General features: G+C 39.6%; 1 protein-coding gene across 6 annotated transcripts; it reads left to right on the forward strand.

The window, feature by feature from the left end:
• Positions 1-403: 403 nt before the first annotated feature.
• Positions 404-18,980, forward strand: brd1b (bromodomain containing 1b). 6 transcript variants are annotated; one of them, XM_053685673.1, is made up of 13 exons: positions 404-1,065; positions 1,889-3,252; positions 3,494-3,650; positions 3,870-4,001; positions 4,154-4,282; positions 4,534-4,846; positions 5,063-5,314; positions 5,445-5,921; positions 12,467-12,599; positions 12,809-12,939; positions 14,921-15,030; positions 15,300-15,454; positions 17,701-18,980. In XM_053685673.1, exons 2-13 carry the CDS (start codon positions 1,898-1,900, stop codon positions 17,867-17,869), a joined length of 3,513 nt encoding a protein of 1,170 aa, XP_053541648.1. In that variant the 5' UTR covers positions 404-1,065; positions 1,889-1,897; the 3' UTR covers positions 17,870-18,980. The 6 variants fall into 6 exon arrangements, with proteins under 6 accessions (XP_053541648.1, XP_017341456.1, XP_017341461.1 ...); XM_017485967.3 differs by lacking the exon at positions 14,921-15,030 and having other exon boundaries at positions 406-1,065; positions 3,494-3,665; XM_017485972.3 differs by lacking the exon at positions 14,921-15,030 and having other exon boundaries at positions 406-1,065; positions 3,494-3,638.
• The last annotated feature ends 2,640 nt before the right edge of the window (positions 18,981-21,620 follow it).

The raw sequence follows: 21,620 nt of genomic DNA on the forward strand, positions 1-21,620 counted from the left end.
TTGTCAAGCATATCCATGTAACATCCAGAAGGATGCATGTACCACTGCAATGATTCCCATTTGAGATGCAAAGGATATCCTTTTATTGAACTTTTTAAAAAGGGATTTTCTTGTAGTTTGTACACATAAATTGTGCCTGTTAAGGAAGCTAAATTAACTCATAATTTCACAAAAATGTTCTCTTCCATGTATGTCATTACATCAATGGTAGGGTAAGCAATAAATAGCCTACTGTAATCATATCCCATAACTGCATTGCTGCTGCCCTGTAAAGCAGGTGTTCTCAATTCCTCGAGACCTCCTACCCTGCAGTGAGTGAAGTTAAATTTACACACAGCATATCTGATCCAGCTGATTAGGGTTAGGACCTCGTTTCTGAAAAGCACTTTAAAGTTCAAATGTGATGCTCGCTGCACAGTGTAACAGCTGGATGTAATGCTTTTTGGAAACATGGACCAGTTTGTCATCTTGCCCTTAGGGAAATTGATCATTATTGGGTGGAATCCAGTGAAATGCACACAAAGACAACAGAAATAAGTCGGTTTGTGCATGCTGGTCAACCTCAACTATTAGATAGGACTTCACCAGTCTAGAGCAGTTCAGGGGCAGCAGTGAGACGGGTGGGGATCACTGGGGTTACGGCCACTTCCGTGTTTTACAGCTGGACGTAGTGACGTGTTACGTCACACATGGGCAGAGATTCGCACCGCCGCATTGTTAGGGGCAAGAGACTATAGAGGCGAGCTAGCCTGTTAGCACCTAGCTGCATCCTAGCCCATTTGTGTCCTACTATTGAACAAACCGACTGCACTAAAATAGACGAATGGTTATTTTAAAGAGCGGTTTGATGCGACTGAGAGCGCCTGTCGCTGAATCCACACGGTTGTCGCAGACACTGTATCACTCAGATACAATTAAACGCTCGAGCGGAACCAGTCGGATGCTAAACTAGTTAGCGTTAGACTGCGTGTGGAATTAGCCGCTGCTATCCTGCAGGCCCTGCACACCGCTAGCTCGCCTTCGTGCTGTTTTGAAGGCTTACTTGCGGATACTTCTAAGCAGGAGGTGAGAACAATTTAGTCTGTGTCTTCTGTCTGTTAACGTTTATTAAACCGACTTTATGGCGTGCAAGTGTACAGCGATACTCTGCACGTTCCCCGCTGGACCGGGTTTGTTTTGTCTGACGCCATCTTTGAGTCATTTCGAGGTCCCTAAGCGCGGAACTGTTCGCTAACGTTAGCCAGGACCGAAGCGTTGGTTTTGAGATTTGTGTGTTTTGGTCTAGCTGGCTAGCAAGCTAGGTTGGTTAGCTAAGATTATATTTATATAGATGTATGTTGGTGGTGTTGTTGTTATACCTCCTAAATCATGTTTTTCAGTGCTATCGTTGACTCACACTCGACTGTTGTCGCTTCATTCAGTAATAGCTAGCTACCATTATAGTAATATAGCGCGTTAGCAAGCTAGCGCGCTCGACTACGGCTTGTTTTCATTTTATCTGCTTGCCCCGGAAGCACCTCGAATATTATCGCGCATACTTTAGCGCTAAAATTGTCCACGTGGTTTATAAGTTCTAAACTTAGTTGTCATACAGCGAGCACAACATTGCGTTCTATTGTTCTACGACGCACAGTACACATCAGAGTGTTTGTTGCTTAGCTACGACTCACAGATCGCAGTTATAAGCGTAAGTTGCTCTGGGTATTGTCTTATTATCTGAGATCGTTTGAGAAACGCGGAAGACAAAACTTAGACTCGTAACTCCCTTCACAGTCGAAGCTTAAAACAGGAAGAGGTTGTTTCAGCAGCTGACGTGCTCATGTATAGCTTTAAATTCTTGTTATACATGTGTTGTACTTTGGTTCTAAATTTAATGTCTCTTCTCTAGGTGCTAAAAATGAAGAAGAAAGGGAGACATCATCGCGGGGCCACACAACAAAGGCCCTCATCGCCCATCAAACCCTCAAGAAACCGTGAGACTCTAACCTACGCTGAGGCCCAGCGGATGGTCGAGTTGGAAATAGATGGACGTGTTCACCGACTCAGCATCTACGACAAGCTGGATGTAATCAGCAGTGACGACCCTTTAGCTCAGGAGATCAGCGAATGCAACAGTAACAAGGAAAACACAGAGGAACCCCAACAGGTTTTGGTGCGCTCTGTGCGGCTAAAAAACAGTCAGCAGAAGAAGAGTGCCGCTCTGAGCACAGGGCAGGCTTCTCCAGCTCAGGGCAGGTTACCGGAGCCGAAAATTCGACTGATTGAATATAATCTTCCCACTGTCCCGCGAAGACCCTCTTCTTATTACTCTCACATAGAGAAGACCCCAGACGAGCTGGATGAGGAGGTGGAGTATGATATGGATGAAGAAGATTATGCATGGTTGGAGCTGATCAATGAGAAAAGGAAGAGCGAGGGTCTTGGTCAGGTTTCCCAGAATGTTTTTGAGTTCCTAATGGACCGCTTTGAGAAAGAGTCGTTTGTTGAGAACCAGGGTCAGGGAGATCCGCATTCTCTTATTGATGAGGATGCAGTCTGCTGCATCTGCATGGATGGCGAGTGCCAGAACAGTAATGCTATTTTGTTTTGTGACATGTGCAACCTAGCAGTGCATCAGGAGTGTTATGGGGTGCCCCACATTCCAGAGGGCCAGTGGTTGTGCCGGCACTGTTTGCAGTCTCCCTCCAAACCCGCAGAGTGTATTTTTTGTCCCAATAAAGGGGGAGCACTTAAGAGGACAGATGATGATCGATGGGGTCATGTAGTCTGTGCTATTTGGGTTCCTGAGGTTGGTTTTACTAACACTCTTTTCATCGAGCCTATCGATGGTGTCGCTAATATTCCACCAGCTCGATGGAAACTGACCTGCTACCTCTGTAAAGAGAGAGGGGTTGGAGCCTGCATTCAGTGCAGCAAGGCCAATTGTTACACCGCCTTTCATGTGAGCTGTGCTCAGAAAGCAGGCCTGTACATGAAGATGGAGCCAATCAAAGAGGTGACTGATACAGGATCCAGCACATTTTCAGTGAAGAAGACAGCCTATTGTTGTTCTCATACTCCTAGTGGATGTACCAGGAGACCGCTTTCCATTTATGATGAAACTCAACCCAAAAACAGTCTTTGTCAAAAGGGCAAGCAAAAAAGTCGGAGGGCAAAAGTGAAGGGATGTCAGAAGAAGAAAAATAAGAAAGTAGACGCACAGTCAGGTCCAGTGGTTCCATCTGTTTCAGTACCTGGTATAACACCTAAAAGGTAGATCTCTCTTTTTGTTTGATTTAATGAAAATCCAGCCAAAGACTTTCTTTGAGAAGCACATGTCAGTAGATGTGCTAGGTTATGAAAGATGCAGATTTTGTCAGTTTATAATAACATTACAGTTTGCTGCATTTGGTTGGTGTATTTCACTACTTTGCCAGTGTTAGGCTACCCTTATGGTTCTCTCGAATTTTTTCCTTGATTTTTATATCATGCTTTTAAAACGGTTGTCTTCCAGTTTCAACACTATCCTCAACCAAGTCTCTGTTCAGAAGAAAAGACAGTTTGTGGAACGTGTTCTCAGTTACTGGATGCTGAAGAGGCAATCAAGAAACGGCGTGCCCCTTATCCGACGCCTGCAAACTACCAGCCACGCTCAAAAAGTATCACGATTGGTAAACACTAACACGGTAGATTTTATTCAGTCATGAATTGTAGTTTTTATATTGAAAGTTTTTAACTTTTTAACCAGTTACATGCATCCTAATTATTTAAAAAAATGACCTGCTTGGTAAATTATCATTATTTGGGCTGGGTGAAGACAGGGGTTGTTCATCCACAAACATTCCAGATGGATTTGTACGGATAAGTTGTCTGTATTTTGGTGTATACAGGAACGCCATGAGGTGGACTGCCAGGCACTAAAGGAGCAGCTGAAGGATTTGCATCGTTTACGCCATGACCTGGAAAGGACACGTTTGCTACTGGAGCTAATTCGAAAAAGAGAAAAGTTCAAGAGAGAGCAGGTAAGATAAGAGCTGCAACCTTAGCACTACAGTTTGGGATGGGAATAAACTTCAATACTTGACCAAGGCTCATGCTGTAACATATGTAGCAGCATTAAGTAATGTTTTTGATCTCATTCATTTTGTTTATTTATTGGTCTGTTTGTTCTCAGATGAAGCTTCAGCAGTCAGTGCTTGAGATGCAGCTCACTCCGTTTGCCATCATGCTGCGAGCTGTGTTGAACCAGCTGCAGGAGAAAGACCAGGCCAGAATCTTCACCCAGCCTGTTAGCATCAAGGAGGTAAGATTCACTCGTGCTTTACATCATCTGCTTTATCTACTCTTTTTTTTTTTTTTTTTTTTTTTTTTTTTTTTTTTTTTTTTTTTTTTTTTTTTTGAAGTAGTTATTTTATTACTGTGACTGATAAAGCTCAAAACTTATATTCTGTTCCCCTTTCACTACATCACTTTCAAATTTGTCGTCACTGTTCATTTATGTTCTCATAATATATTTTTTTTCAACGTTGTTTTTAAAACTTTGTTGTCCATAAGGTTCCAGACTATCTTGATCACATCAAGCATCCAATGGACTTCTCTACCATGAGGAAACGCATTGATGCACATGAATACAAGAGCATGGATGAGTTCGAGGATGACTTCAACCTCATCATCAATAACTGCATGACGTACAATGCCAAGGAGACCTTCTTCTACCGTGCTGCTGTGCGCCTGCGAGACCATGGAGGAGCTATTATCAGGAAGACTAGACGAGATGCAGAGAGAATAGGGTTTGACTTCGCCAGTGGGATGCATCTACCCGAGCCACCTAAAATAGAATCTCATCCATTGCTGACATGGGAAGAGGGTATGAACCTTTTTCAAAATTAAAAAAAAAATCTTTTAAAAATACAATGATTTAATTTAAGAATGTTGAAGTAAAGAATGACTGCTTCACCAACTGTTCAGTATCTTTAAATGCTGTCTGCACTCTTCTAATCTGTGCTTTTATAGAGATGTTTTGGTGTGAATTGAAATAGGGAACAGAATAACTGAGGTGTCTGATATGTCATTGTTTTTACAGTGGACCGGTTGCTTAATCCTGCTAATCGACTGCACATGTCTTTGGAAGTGCAGCTCAATGCATTGTTAGAGATGCTTGATTTAACAAGTGCAATGAAATCTAGCCCATCACGGAGCAAGCGCCTCAAGCTGCTCAAAAAAACCATCAGCGATGTGCGGTTGGAAATGAGCCAGAAGACTGCATGCCCTCCCTCAGAACAGAGCCCGTCCCCTGAGAACACATCACTCCCTGTTCCAGAGTGTTTGGAAGAAGGTGCACACTTTAAAAAAAAAAAAAAAATCTTTACATTACCTAGGTTTAAAAGGCATATAGTACATTTTCAAGAGACACTGAAAATTTATTCTGAAGTGTATTCATCTTTATGGGTTTTCTTATTTCACAGTTGACAACATGTTACCTCCCAAACTAGAACCACCAGCTTCTGCTCCACTTGTCACAAATTCAGAAAACATCTCAGAGCCTCCTGCACTGAAACCCATGGACCTCAGCCCTGAGAAATGCCAGAGAAAGATCACGCTCGATGGCAAGATGCTCTCTACCTCACTGTTAAACGGACTTTCTGCCGATCTGCAGCCCTCTGAAAACAATGTCATGGTAGCTACTTCCACTCTCACAGAACCAGCAGGCACAATTAACAGAAGGACAGCAGTGCTCTTCCGGAAGTCTAAGAGTATGAGCCCACAGAAACCGGTAAAGACGGGAGACGCTTCAGTGGACTGCCCTCAGCTCGGCACCAAAACGTTCCTGTCCGTCGTTATTCCACGCCTTGAGACGCTGCTTCAGCACAGGAAGAGGGCTCACAGTGGGGACAGCCAGGACCGAGATGATGAGGAATGCCCGGTCAAGCGTTTTAATACAGGTATATTAAAATATCACACACTAATTATCGCTGAATAAAGAGTTGGTCCGGATACTTTTTTATCGTAGAATTTTTATTGGGAAGCCGAATTTGACATATAACACCCCATCCAACAACCCCACCATACCCAGGCCCAACAAAATAATCACAGCCAAAACCATAGGAAAGGGGGAAACAAAAAACCAACAAAAAACAAACAATTTAAAAAAAGGAAAAAAAGATAAAAAGTAGGATGAATAGTATTTACTAGTATTTACGTCTACTTTCCTTCAATCCACCTCCAGGGCACATGGATCATTGAAGTAGGTAATAAATTTTCCCAAAAATGATTCACCCCGGCCTCTGATGTTGTACTTGATTTTTTTTTCAAGTTTTAAAAAGAACATTAAATTTCTAAGCCAGACTGTAATAGAGGGGGGTTGTGGAGAGGTCCAAGACAGCAATAGTCTGTGCCGGGCAAGTAACGATGTAAAAGCCACAACACTAGCTTGTTTATGGTTCAGAGGCTGACACCTCTTCCCATGCAGACTTCGTAGGTAACGAAGGAAAACCAGGGAGGAGACACAATGACTAATTTGAAAGAAACGGAATAGGTGAGACTGAGGCAGGCTGAATGACGAGGATAATTCAGAAAAGTTTGCAAACACATTATTAATGCAAAGATCCTCAAAGCATTTCAGACCCTTCTTTTCCGAAAAATTGAATGTGAAATCTATAACGGAGGAGGGAAAGAGGTGGTTATTACATATCGGTGCCATGGTTGAGGCCGAGATTGATTTAAAATGACAGTGAAACTGATAGAAAATTTTTAGCGAGGTATACACTATTGGATTATCCATGTAGTGTGAAAGGGGTATTAGGAAGGGAGAACACCATAGCAGGGAGCGAAGTTGAAATACAAGTCTTTGCTTCTAAGTGGCACCATGGAAGAGAGGGGGCCTGCACCCAGATCACCAGTTTCTGAATATTAGCCACTCAATAATACATGAAATTGGGCAATGAGAGGCCAGCATTTAGTCGACTCTTTTGAAGTGAAAATTTGCAAACCCTGGGAGTTTTTCTTGCCCTTAATAAAAGAGGTCTATATTCTTGAAGAAAGATTTGGCTAAAAACAAAGGAATGGACTGAAAACGGTAGAGGAATTTTGGAAGAATGTTAATTTTTACCGTGTTTATTCTACCAAGAGTGGATAATGGTAGAGCTTCCCATCTTTGAAAGGCTGACTTCATGTATGCAATTAAGGGTGTAAAATTTGCCGCCATTAATGCAGAATAGGAATGGATGACATTAACTCCAAGATATTTGAATTTTGAATACTCCAAGTGAAAAGGTATTTAACCCTCTTACCCCGTATGGCCGAAAAACCGGCTTGCCCGTCTTTGATCTATTCCCGTAAGGACGATATACCGGTTTGGTCGTCTATGCCAAATCCCCGTAAGGCAGATATAGAGGATTTACAGTGTAAACGTTATCCCCGTAAGGCCGGTGTACCGGCATTACTCTGCTATGATTCCTTACTTATTTAATAATTATTTTTTGACCCGGAAGGTTGATGACATCACGACATGATTACGTTATTACGCTGGCATTACGATGAAGATCCAAGCGTGAATATTGGTGTAATAGTAGAAGTGACCTAAAAATGCCAAAGCGAAAAGCTAATCGTGTTCCAGCTAAAGTTACACCTACAGTGAACACAGGTACATCTAAAACAGTGAAAAAAAGAGAAAACATACACAGTTACACAGGCGAGAGCGAGGATTCTAGATAGTGACAGCAGTGAAAGTTCAGGCGATGTTGAAACCGAAACCGAAACTGATAGAGACCCAAACTTTCCTGATACAGACCCTGATCCGTCTTCATCTTTAGCATCAACCAGTGCGACTGACACTGCAGGGGTCTGGAGTCATAACCTGACCATCTCTGTGCATTCGTGAAAACACTATCTGCTGGTCTGATTATCACCAGAAACTTGACTTTTGGCGCTAAAATGGATTTATTTATTTATTATTTATAAAGGCATTGACCACGCTGATGCTCGTATGGTACTTCTAAATGAGTATAAGGATTTTAGCGAGCATTTTTTCGTAATTTCTCTAGTTAAGAATTGTGCTCTAAGTTTAGTAAAAACACTGAACTGCATCATTTTCAAAGTAATATTACACAAATACATTATTATAAGTTGTTTCAAGGCCTAAAAATGTTCAAATTAAAATGTTGATTTTGGACCAGGAACTCAGGGTTGGCGTGCTGTTTCTCTGGGGAATATAGGGTTATGGGACATAATACTGTGGGAACTTAGGGGTAAGAGGGTTAAGTCAGTTTAATTTTTGGCCAGATTGGTTTATGGGTAAGCATTCACTCTTGTAGGTTCAGTTTGTACCCGGAAAATTTCCCAAAGTCATTTAATATGCGTATTATCCCTGGAATAGATGCAATTGGATCTGTAACATAAAGTAGTAAGTCGTCAGCATATAGGGCTAGTTTATGTTCAATTCCCTTGTGGATTATACCCTGAAATATAGGAAGAGTTCTAAGTGTTATTGAGAAAGGCTCAATTGCTATGGCAAAAAGTAAGGGAGACCGTGGACATCCGTGGTGCGTACCCCGTGACAAAGTAAAATAGTCAGAATTAGCATCGTTGGTATATATGGAAGCTTACGGATCCATATCAGTCCATCCCCAAAGACAAACCTCTTTAGCACCATAAAAAGATATTTCTGTTCTATCCTATCAAATGCCTTTTCGGCGTCCGAAGAGATGACCACTTCAGAGGAGTTGCTGTTTTGTTTTGAATATAAAATACTAAGAAGAGTACGAATATTAGAAAAGGAATGCCGTCTTTTTATAAATCCGGTTTGCTCCTCTGAAATAATGCTAGGGAGAATCCCCTCTAAACAAGAGGCCAAAAGTTTGGCTAAAATCTTGACATCAACATTGAGGTGGCTAATAGGTCTGTGCGAATTACATAATGTTGGGTCTTTCCCATCTTTAAGCAGTAGAGTTATAGATGCTTGTCTCTGTTTGTGGCAGCGTTCCTAGTTCTAAGGATTCCTCGAATACAGCCAGAAGTAATGGGGTCAATGTAACATGAAATTTCTTATAAAATTCATAAGGAAACCTGTCCGGGCCAGGTGATTTCTTAGATTGCAATGAGTTGATTGAGTTAATGATCTCATCTACAGTGATGGGGCTGTCAAGTTCAGATGGCAATAGAGGGTCAACGTTGGGAAATCAATATTTCTAAGAAAATGGTCCATGTTACCTGAATTGTTAGGAGCTCCAACTGTGTATAAAGACGAGTAACAACTTTTAAAAGTTGAAGTGATTTCTACTGGATCCGAGGTTAATGTACCACTGAACTGCATAATTTGAGTAATAGAGCGCGAAGCTGCTCGGCTACGCGGTTGGTGAGCCAGCAACCAACCGACCATATCCCCATATTCATAATTGCCATGCATATGTAACAAAAGCCTCTCCGCCTCACCTGTCTAACAAATCGAACTCTGCCTGCAAATTAAGCCTTTGTTTATGCAGCACAGGGGTCGGGTTGAGAGCATATTGGTCGTCAATAGCTTGAATATTATCAGATATCTTTTTTCTTATCCTTACGTTTCTTATTGGCATGAGCAGAATAAGAGATTATCTGTCCCCTTAAGAAGGCCTTTAGAGTTTCCCAAAGTAAAGAGTAAGAGATTGAATCAGTTTGAGTAGTAAGAAGAAAATCATCTATTGAAGTAGAAATATACTTGCAAAATGTTGAATCGGATAAAAGTAGAGAATTATGCCTCCATGGTGGACGAAAGTAGAAGAATGTCAAGACTTAAAGAAGCATGGTCTGAAATAACAATTGTTAGATATTCAGAGTTTACAACCCAAGAAATTAGAGAGTTATTAATAAAAAAAGTAATCAATGCGAGAAAAAGACTTGTACGTGAGGGGGGAAAAAAAAGAATATTTTCTCACTGTGGGGTTGAAATACCTCCATGGATCAATGTAACCATTCTGAACCCTAAACTCAGAGAATACCTTTGCCATTGCAGAGGGAGCATTTGCAACAACACTGTTATTGACCCAGTTTTGGACAAATCTACAGTTTAAATCTCCCCCAAATATCAAGAGATGTGTGTTCAAAGCAGGAATTTTTGACAAGAAATTCTGAGCAAAAGGAGTGTTATCAAAATTGCGGGCATATACATTCACCAAAATTACTGCCGTTTGTGAAATTTTCCCTTCCACAATCACATATCTGCAATTTACATCAGAAATAACTTTATCAAAAGAAAAGGGCACAGTCTTACTCATCAGAATAGAGACATGGAATCAAAATTGGAGTGGAACACGTGCAATGTTCAGCGAGCTTGGAGTCTGCGTTGATCCCTGAGATGGAGATGAGTTTCCTGAAAGAAATGCAACATCAGGTTTTTGTAGTTTAAAATGTGTCAAAACCTTGGATTTTTTATATATTAACCATACCTATTCTTTTTATGTGAGGTCACTCCCGAGCATAAAAGGTACCACAATTACCATGTATCTCAGGCAACCTATAGATTTACATGGAAACTGATATGGTTGCCCACAGCCGCATAGTTTTACAGTCACGTTACAGGTATTAATAAATTGGTTAACTGTCATGTAGACAGCTTAAGATGAAGGATACCGTTCATTAAACCATAGTTGTGCTTTTTGGGGGATGTCGAATTGAAGCCTCTCATCACCGAGGTCTATCCGAAGGCAAGCAGGGTATCTCGGAGAAAACCGCACATTTCTCTCATGCAAGCTGTTTCTCACCACAGCGAAGGCTGCCCTCCTCTTAGCGACACTGGAGTTAAAGTCAGGAAAGATGAAGACCTCACGGCCCTGGTGGAAAAGTTGATTCCAATTCCTGCGTCGAAATTTATTTTCTCTGTCGTGAAAGTACTGAAACCGCAAAATCTTCACCCGGGGAATTTGATTCTCTCACTCCTCCGAGGGTACGGGCCAATACGGTGCGCTCTATCCTGCAATGGAGTGGTTGGAAAGATTTTAGATGGGAGGACATCCTGAAAACATTTTGACAAACGTTACTGGATCGCTCCCTTCTTCTCGTTCCGGAATACCGATGACCCAGAGATTGCAGCGCCGTGAACGGGACTCCAGGTCCTCCACTTTATCGGTGAGTTGTTTGTTAGCCGAATTTAACTTTAGCACCGTCTTTTCCAGTGCTATAATCCAGTCACTGTAATCGTTTAGGTGCTGGTCAAGCTCGTCAATACGTCGCCCTTGTGATTCAATGCCCGATTTAAAACTCTCAAAAGACGCAACAACTGTGGCCAGATCAGCGTCAATAGCTGCTTTCACCTGTACTTCAATGGTAGATGTTGGCTCCACGATCAAAGTGGTACGGAGGTTTTCCAGGTCAAAAGGTAGCTCGTTACCATGACATGTCATGCTCGGTGAAGATTTAGGTTTCTGTAGTCTTTCAGAAGCCATAAGTCCTTTCTGGTTATAATTATAGACCGAGTAATTGAAAAAGAACTCACCAAATGTCTTAGAAAAGATTCAGGTTGCCTGAAAAGCTCAATTAAAAGATAAAATGCTTGGGAGCTCACTCCCCGCGTTTAAGGAGCCATTCTAAACTCCTCCTTTCAGAGAGCATACTCTGCTCTGATTGGTCAGATGTCCCAGTCTGTTGTGATTAGTCTTACTGTGCTTGTCGAAAATTAAATGCCCACTACCACATCAGAGTTTTAGCTCTGTCAAAAAAAAAAAAAAAAAAGTCTGTTAGTGGAGGCTAACAGCTGTGCACTGGTGAAGGTCGGAGTTGAACTGCTGTGGTATCGTTTTAAAATAAATTCTAACCGCTGACGCTTTACATCCTCATCCTTTGGGAGGCCATGCAGTGGTTTTGCTTTTACAACACAGAAAACAACGTCTTCTAGATATGTACCTAACTCTTTCAAGATGCAACCTCAACTGTAATGTTGTTCCTGGGCAGCCAATGAAGGGGTTTTTTGTTCCCCACCTACACAAGTTAGTACAGGAAGTAAGTCTGAATTTACTGACGACTTGTTTCAGCTGTTCAGAATCTGAAATTTGTCATGCACTTTGATCTTTGTAACTTTGCAGACTTTTTACATTCACAAACAGCTATATAACACACTACATGAAAGGCAATATCTGAAAAAAGCATAATTGGGGCACTTTAATAAATGACACCTTTTTTTTTTTTTTTTTTTTTTTTTTTTTTTTTTAATAAACCTTTTAATGCTACCATTAATGTTGTGGAACGTAAGAGAATTTATTTCCTGATATTACTTGCATTATAACGGCTATAAATAGTTGTTCCCTTAGCAGCCTTTCTTTTTGTCTCTCTCATTATACAAGTATAAGTAAAAACACGTCTATAGCATGTCATGTTACAGATAAACCAGAATACGCAGTCTCCCATGGTTCTCTGTAATCACTGCGAACCTGTAAAAATGTTTTGACAGTTGTAGTAGAGTTTCTTGTAAATGAGTGAATGTTAAGCCAGGTCAGCTGAAGTGATTGTGTTGTGTGTTTAGGTTTCTCTAATGGCTGTATAATACTGGAGCAGCAAAAGCAGCTGAGCAGCCGAGTCCTAGAACCTCGCCGACGCTGTGCCTCCGAGTCCAGCATCTCCTCAAGTGGCAGCACGAGTCTGCTGGACAGCACCATGTAGGAACAAAAACACTGCTACTCACATGTTCTCTAAATCACCACCACTCCAAATATTGATTTAACCGATTAAGCACTGAAGATCGGTGTACTGAAGTCATTTATGTATACATCAAACATGGAAGATGTCACCAGGTACATTGTTTATTATTTGTTTGTTTGTGCACGTGAAACTTAACTCAGAAAAGCTCTCTCATTGATTTGCTTAGTGCTGTCAGTCAGCCAAAGAGCGGCAAAGGGAAGCAAGCAATGGCACGACGAAACACAACGGATGACCGAAATGAACTCGTCGCGTGCATGGAAACGGGGAACCTTTCCAAAGCAAGCAAGCTGGCATCTGGTGAGTTGCCTGTATTTTGGTAAATATGATCAGTTTGTGGTTCTGTTTGAAATATGTCCATGTATTAACAAATAATACATGTACTGATGTGAGCTTTCAGAAGCTTGTTGTCCCATCTTTCTTTGCTACGTGTCTTTTAGCATATGCTATTTTTGCTCTGCTACACTGTCTGCATGAATAATTTCAACTTCAAGTACATCTGTGTTATATTACACCCATCACAACTAGTTATGAGTGTTTTTCATGTTTGCTAACAAATTAAAAGTACAATTCCACTCAAAAATCATCTTTTATCTTTACAATGAAAGATAAAATTTCGAAAAGCCCAGAGTGCTCTGATTGGCCAAAACCCATTGACCCGTTGCATTGTGATTAGCCAAAAGCTTTGCATGTGTCGGAAAAGTAACGCTCCTTAGCTTTAGCGTTAGCTGTAGCCTCCAAAGCTTCTAAAGCAACGTCATCGGTTTTACCATAGCAATTCGAGTCCGATTCAGAAAATGTGGACGACTTGAGCAGAACGTTTCGCAGTGGTAAGTTTTTATTTTTATTTCGTAACTCTCTCCCCTTTCAGGTACAATGTAAATTCCAACCCCGCCTGCGGAACTAACTATGCTGTACACGGCTGCTGTACATAGGTACTCATGCGATATATATCTTTGGAAAGCTAGGATTCTTGTGATTTGATGGATCACAAGAATTCAAGATAAACCGTTTCAAGATACAATCACAACAGCAACTACAGTCAACGTTTAGGGTTAGACCACCAACATACAAACAAACACTTAGAAAACTGAGGCAACTCCGCAACCTTTAGCTAGCATGTCAATAGCAGATACTTCATAAAATGATCAAACACGCAGGTTTTGATTCAGAAGCACAAGCTTGTCCAAGCAAAGTGGGAAGCACCCCATTTTTCAGGAGTAGCCTTTGTGTATAGCCTGCATTGTACTCACCCAGGTTCAGGAAGCTTACTTCCATAAAATGTGCTGTGCACAAGCAAACGATTTGGTTGTACTGCTCAGGAACAGCGTTATAAATAAACGGTAACCACTGATTTTATCCGTTTTCGGAAGGCTAAACAAAGGGGTTTTGCTGTCACACCGAAACACAGCGTCTCCATGACATGGTGGCTGAATTCACTGAAGCCACGCCTTCTTTTTCCGTGGCTGCCTTTAGGTAGGATTACCATGCTCTGACGTAGATGGTTGAAAATATGAATTTTGCAACTTTGCAGACCTTATACATGAACAAATAGATACGTTGCACTACCAAACAGAAGAAAAACGTGAAAAATCATGTTATGACCCCTTTAAGAATAATTTTCAGCACAAAAGAGTCAGATTGTGGTTCACTTGCACAAGTTGCATGTGTCTGAAACAGTCAGAAATTTAAACCATGAGCACACTGTTTCCCCACACAATGAGAAGGATGGTGAAGATGGGGGGAAAAGCCCAACCAACCAGTTTTAGAATTATAGTTTAATTGTTTCTTGTGGTTGTCAAATTTCAAAATTGTTAGTGATAAGTGCCATATTTATGACAAACTGGATGGCAACATCTCAGGAACAAACCATCTGAAGTTAAAAAAATTGCAAGGTGCCCAATTTTGAAACAAATATTTTGCAGAGAAAATTGTCCAATGTCCTGAATGTGTTAGCTCAAAATGTCCTATTGCAAATGTTGAGTCTTATTTTCATAAAGGTTGCCAATATTTCTTGAGGGCACTGGAAATCTTAGGCATTCTTAGGCATTTTTTTCCAGATAGCAATAAGTTTTTCTGGCCTGTTTTATTTTTGGGTGGAATTGTCTCAGGTTATACATTTCAAATAGCAGCTTGAGCAGGATACTGCGCAGCTTTGCTTCATGACCCCTGCTACATAATGCTGCTTGGAAATACACAGCCATGGCACTTGCTCTTGAGGTGTTCTACCTCATGTTTTCGGTGAATCCCTCATAACTTACCGTTATTCCTACTTCCATAGAGCTTGACAACAGCAATATATGGATCCCCCCTAATACTACCACACTAACTCTGGAACCCTTTAAACTAGTCTGGGCAAAACTTAGTGGATATCCCTCCTACCCTGCCTTGGTGAGTGTGCATGTATGCATGCCAGACAGAGACTTCTTTCTCTCTATCATCCCATGCATCTGCCTTCAGCCCATCCTGTGGAGTAGTAATGATGGCACAAGTATCATACTGCTTCACAAATCAGTGGTGTAGAGACAAGTAAGAATGTGGATATGTGTGTAGATGTGTCTGTGTTTAGTGGTGAATTTTTCCATCCACGAGCTAGACCATGTGGTGTCATTGTTTCAGAGCATGGACTTTAACTAACTGCTCCTCACTTGTTTGTGTAGATCATAGACCCACAGATGCCCCGAGCGGGCTTTCATCACAAAGGCGTGTTCATACCCACTCCTCCACGGGACGTGCTCAGAGTCGGCGAGCTGATGCAGTACAGGTCAGAGGAGAAACTCTTCCTCGTCCGCTTCTTCGACAACAAGCGCAATTGGTAAGAGTCTTCACATAACGACTTGTATTGTGGAAGGCGGCAGCAGTATATGTGAATGTACATGCATAGTGTATGCATATACATGTAGATGTACTGTAAATATATTTGTGTGCAGATCACTCACCCGTTGCTCATTTTTTCATGCATTTGTTAAATTGTTAAACTGCATTTATTATAGTAAATTACTTCAATGCATCTTTTCTTTGAAAGGGCTTCTCTTTTTTTAACATCTGTAAATAAAAAAATATATGGTTTTGGGGGTTATTTTAGGATAAATTTAAAGGTTAAATTGAAACAAAATGGCAAGAATGCAAAGTTCCAGTGAGGAGCATATCACTTATTGGTTGCTAGAATCCCAGTAATTATATGATGCATGCTGGGTATTATAGTCACACATAACCTCAAAAGTTTTCTAATGTACTCTGATTACATTTTTTCTCAATTTCAATAGAAAAATAGATGTGTGTAACTTGACAATATTTTGAAAATGCATCGAAAGTAACTTGGTAATATAAATGATAAACAATAGGTGATATTCATATCAGACAAATTAAAGATATGTGTTTGCTTTCATTTGTATGTAAAACTCATGAACTGCAGGTAATATTGGCACCCTCCACTAATATTTTCACCCTTGGTAAATATTAGCAAAGAAGGTTGTGAAAAATTGTCTTTATTGTTTATCCTTTTGATTATGTTAAAGAATTCATAAAAAACTTCTGCTCTCAAACAATTTCAAACAAAACACAGGTTTATAAAAAATATATTTGTTAAATATAGATGTGCAACAGTGTTGTACACCTATATAGCACCCTTATGATTTCATATGAAAAAATATATATTTGAAGTATATTCCCATTGATATTTAAAATGTTTTAGTACACCTGGGTGACTAGGAACAGGAGATTGTTCATCCATGTCTTCCTGTTTCACAGGGGTATAAATAAGAGGTAACACAGGCCAAATTCCCTTAGTCATTCATATCAATGTGTAAGACCAAGAAATATATGCTGTGATGTGTGGCAAAAATTTGTTGAGCTTCACAAACCTCATCAGACATTATAGGAGAAGACTCAGAGATGTTATCTTGGCAAAGGGAGGTAGCACAAAGTATTGACAAGGTGCCAATAATTGTTGCACACCTATATTTAACAAAAAAAAAAAATATATATATATATATATATATATATATATATATATATATATATATATATATATATATATATAATTTGTATTTTTATTTTTTTTAAATAAGTGTTTTTGTTTGATATCCATGAGAGCAGAGTATTTTTGGTATTTATTTATTTATTTATTTATTTATTTATTTGTGTATTTTAACAAAAGCTCAAAAGGTTAAACAATAAAGACAATTTTTCACAGCCTTCTGGGTGCCAATATTAGTGGAGGGCACTGTACATATTATTTCTATATCATATCCCTCCAGGGGATTTGATAAAGTCCCTCCAGGATTTATCAAATTTATGGTCACAGAAATGAATGCAAAATAAAGCAAACGCTTCGATAATCGAAAGAGCTTGCAATTTTTCAAGATTACCGCAGATTTGGACCAAAATGTGTCATGTGACCTCATCACAACACGCATTCAGCCAAATCCCCTTTCGTTTCACGCGTGTTGAACAGGAGTACAGCTAAAAGGTCTCATTTACCAACAAACATCATTGCGAAAGACTGTGCAAAACAATTTTGCCAATTCAATTAGTTTTCTGCAAATTAAAGCACAAACTCTGCAAGTTGCATCGCAAAGTTTGAAAAAAGCTGAAGCAAAATCAGGCATTTTTGGCCACAACAATCCCCAAAAAAACTTTTGAATCCTGTACAAACCGATTTATATTTTGCACCATTTCATGTTTCAGAATATTAGCTACAAGGCTCTGTGGAACTTCGTGTGAAATGTTATTCAAAAACATGAATATAAAGATGACATTAATACATTTGATTAATACAGTTAAGTCAGATTTTGAGACATGAATTCCTGGTTGGTTCACCTGTTGAGGCTATAGCAGATATTTTATGCCATGCATTCAGTTTGTTCATCATCTTGTAAAAATAGGGTAATGACTGAATTATCAGTGGGGTTTTTTTCTGTTTTAGTAAAAGGTGAATTAAAAAAAAAACTTTATGAATCGGATGTGCTGTATTTTTGTATGCATGTCAAAATTATAATCTATTCCTTTTTATTTACATATATAAATATAATATATTAAACCTTATAAATTTTGTTGTAGGCAATGGCTTCCTAAGACCAAAATGATACCATTTGGGGTTGACAAGACATTAGATAAAATCAAGATGTTGGAGGCTCGCACCTCAAGCACACGGAAAGCTGTGCAAAGCGCCTTCAGCCGTGCCATGAAACACTTGAGCTTAGTCCAGGACTTCAGCGATGGTGACTGAACTTCACTCAATGGCCACTTCAGGGTTTATCATCCCCGGACTTGCCCACTATCACTTCTACATATTTGGCTGGCCGTGTTTACGGGGAGCCTAAATTGGCTCCATCTCTCTGGCCTTCCATCAGCAGCTGAATGAGCTTCTTTAAGGGTGACTGTGAGAGGGTCTTCACTAACGTGTTGTAGCACTGCTGTGAATATTTACAGCCGTCACCATCCTTCAGAAAAGCCACGTAGCCAACCTTGCCTGTAAATAGAAGTTCGCTGTAAGTTATCCAACACTAATTTATTATGCTTCAGTTGGTACCGCACATTACCTCGTGGAAGATTTGTACTCCAAGGTGAACAGAGCACTGAGATGCAGATCCTGTTGGTGCTACATTGCAAGCAAAGCCTCAAGTTTTTTCCTCATGTCTAAAGATATAAATGAGGCTTTTGCACTTACTGTATCAAACTAAATTCCTTTTTAGCAGTTAAGTTATTGTAAGTCACCAATGCAAGCTTCTCCTACATGGCATTAATGTTGTCCTTTTTTTATATAATGAATGAAAAAAAATTTCTTACAACTACATGCTGTTTGTACATATTTATATAAAGCTATGAAATTCTATACTGTATATGTAATACACAGAGTCATTTTTGGACAAAGAAAAAAGTAGCGATGAAAAACCAGAAGTGCATCACTCATACAAAACCAAAAAATGCTGCCCAGTTTTCTTTTTTTCTTTTTCTTTTTAATTTACGTGAATGGTTGTAAAATGTGAGGGGGTGTGTGTGTGTGTGTGTGTGTGTGTGTGTGTGTGTGTGTACTGTACAAAATATAGATTTTCCAACTTGTTGCATATTTTTTCACTGTATTGGGACTTGTGCTTGGGTGAAGAGAATGTGCCTGTACAAATGACTTGTATTAGAACAAAAAGGTATGCAAAACTTTATAGCCAAGAGTGTGTTGAGACAGTTTGGTGAAAGCTCTATTTTGTTTGTTTTTTTTCTTTTGTTGGGGTTTTTTTAAATCGTGTGTTTGGTTTTTGTTTGTTTGTTTTTATCATAACCATCTGTTGTGACAGTTGAACGTTGTCTTTTTTGTTCATAAAGGTTTTGGGTAGCAAGTGAAATTGTCTTATGGATTTCTTATTTTATATGACTGTCACATACTTCTTGTGAGTGGTGTTCTGTATTTTCTCTGGGAGGATCACATCATAACCAATGGTAGTGAATGCTGGCAAGCTCCAGCATTTTTATATTAAATACAATGAAAATATATATTTAAAAAAACAATAGATTGAGCAAAGCTTCATTTTTGTATGAGAAGTCCAATTTTGTAGATGTTCCTACTTAGGGATGATTAGTATGGGACAAATTGTCATAACTTAATCTTATATATGGATGGACTCTGGAATTGGGTGTGCTAGAACACACAATCCCCATGTGCAATTACATTCAACAGCCACTAAATTAGGGATCGCTAATCAATAACAGACTGCCATACCTTTTTACAAACAATGGTAGGTCATTATCCACATGTTTGGTGCTACTCACCTTTCTCTTTTATTGCCTCATTTATGCTGTGATAGAAACCCTGCATTTCTTTAATGAGTCTTTTTCCCTGATTTTCCTCGCACACAATAGCACAGGATACCCGTGAATCTTTAAAAACTCTTGTAAAAGGCATTCAATTCGTTAATCTAAAAATAAGTCCTTAATTGGTATTAAAATGTCTTAAATCAGTCTTTCAAAAGTCTTTATGAATGCTAAGAGATGGGAAGAAGTAATCTTTTTTTTTTCTGACAGTGAAATTTAAAATCTCTCTGTGTGTGTGTGTGTGTGTGTGTGTGTGTGTGTGTGTGTGTGTGTATAAAATGAATTTACCGAAAGCCTCCCGCATTAAGGTCCGTCAGATCAGGTTAGCGTAACCACCAATACTCATTTTGTTCATGGCCAGGATGCTCAGACTAGATGCACTGCCTGCTAGCTAGTGACAACATGCGGAACTGAAAATGTTATTCAATTAACCGGTAGCAGGCACTGTGTACAAGGCATGGTGTATTTTGTGTAGAAAGTGTTTCAAACACGGCACGATGGGGTTCAAGGCAGTGGAACCTCACATTTGGTTGTTGTAAAGTTGGTTTTACATTTCATTCCGAGTGGCATTAAAAAGTCTTAAATCTAACATCCCTTAAGCTGTAGGAACCTAGGATAACTACTTTGGGAATATATGTATGCTTATGGAGTTTATATAACTCACTGGCCAATTTATTAAGATCACCTAATAAAAAAATGCAGATACAGGTCAAGAGCTTAAGTTCATGTTCAAATCAAAAATTAGTATGGGGGTAAACTGAGATCTAAGTGAGTCTGATAGTGGCATGGTTGTTGGTGACCGATGAGCTGGTTTGAGCATTTCAGAAACTGCTGATCATCTGGGATTTAATGCACAATAGTCTAGTCTTTACATAGAGTGGTGTGAAAAGAATCCAGTAAGTGGTAGTTCTGTGTGCAGAAGTTCCTTGTTGATGCAGTAAAGCATCTCAGAAAGCTCAATACATGAAACCTTGAGGTGGATGAGCTACAACCATTGAAGATCACATCAGGGTCTCCTCCTGTCATCCAAGAACAAGAATCTAAGGCTACAGTCGTCTTTTTCCAGTGAATGAGCTGATATACTGGTGTTCCTGTTAAAGTGGTTGGTGAGTATGTATGTGACAGTGTGCCCTGACAGGTTTCATTACTTACTATTTGAAGACAAACAATATGTGCATTAAGCATAAAGTACATCTGTTACTTTTGGACATTTATTTGCATTATCTATACTGTGACTCTTAAACAAATGCCTAATCTGTTGTCTTATTTCACGTATAAATCTCTGTCCAAGGCTCGACAAATATCTTTCAACGGCAACCATGAGTGACAAACATGACTGCAATCACAGTGACATTTCACTCTTGGTGGGACTAATAGTGTCATGAAAACTATTTTCTGCATTCAGGATGTTATTGTTTTCCCTGAACCACCATCATAAAACAACATCGTGTTCAGGACTGGACATATCAGTCCCTGTATAAAGTGTATATTCTAATGTTTTATATTTTGTCTTTGTCCAGCAGATGGGGCTACACACTGCTGACCATTCATTCATGACCATCACAGACCATCATGAACACTGTAAATTATGCTTTTTTTTTTTTTTTTTTCTTTTTTTTTTTTAAATCTAATTTTTTTTAAAAAGGTTTTGCTGAATAGTTTTATAATTATATTGTGTGTACTAAATTGCTACTTAACTGTACTTGGAATATATTGGTGTCACTACTACCTTTAGGCCTACCATGTGTAGTTACATACTGTATGTACAGTATGTATGTATTCCGCATTCATTATAATAAAATCCAATACTAATAATCTATTAAAAAAAAAAAAAAAAAAAGAACTCAATTGGCGCCACTCGATTCGGAAGAGCAGTGGTTCTACTCTGAAGCACTCCTGAAGAGTATCACGTGAGAGTAAGTCCAACAACCCTGCAAAGGAAGCTAATTTCTGCTGCTTGTACTCATTATCTTCTTCTGTTCTCCTAAAACTGAACTCATGCTACACCGCCACAGACCAGTACAGTGACTGTAACACTGCTGTCACTGTCCTGATCCATTCAATTTCATGCTCTTTTTTCCATCACCCATGAATAAAATCAAGGAGCAAGGTCTCTTCCCTCACTTGAAGGGAGTTTCCTTGTTGTTTTCCATGGCCTTGTACTTGGAGGTGCT

The sequence above is a fragment of the Ictalurus punctatus genome, chromosome 14, assembly GCF_001660625.3.
Source record: "Ictalurus punctatus breed USDA103 chromosome 14, Coco_2.0, whole genome shotgun sequence".
NCBI lineage: Eukaryota > Metazoa > Chordata > Actinopteri > Siluriformes > Ictaluridae > Ictalurus > Ictalurus punctatus.

What these genes read in the sequence shown, in the direction of transcription:
- brd1b (XM_053685673.1), top strand. Translation starts at nt 1,898, where the DNA reads ATGAAGAAGAAAGGGAGACATCATCGCGGGGCCACACAACAAAGGCCC. An exon ending in AGCCTGTTAGCATCAAGGAG is followed by an intron (nt 4,283 to 4,533) that starts GTAAGATTCACT and finishes GTTGTCCATAAG; the next exon opens with GTTCCAGACTATCTTGATCA. An exon ending in AGCAAGCAAGCTGGCATCTG is followed by an intron (nt 12,940 to 14,920) that starts GTGAGTTGCCTG and finishes CTACTTCCATAG; the next exon opens with AGCTTGACAACAGCAATATA.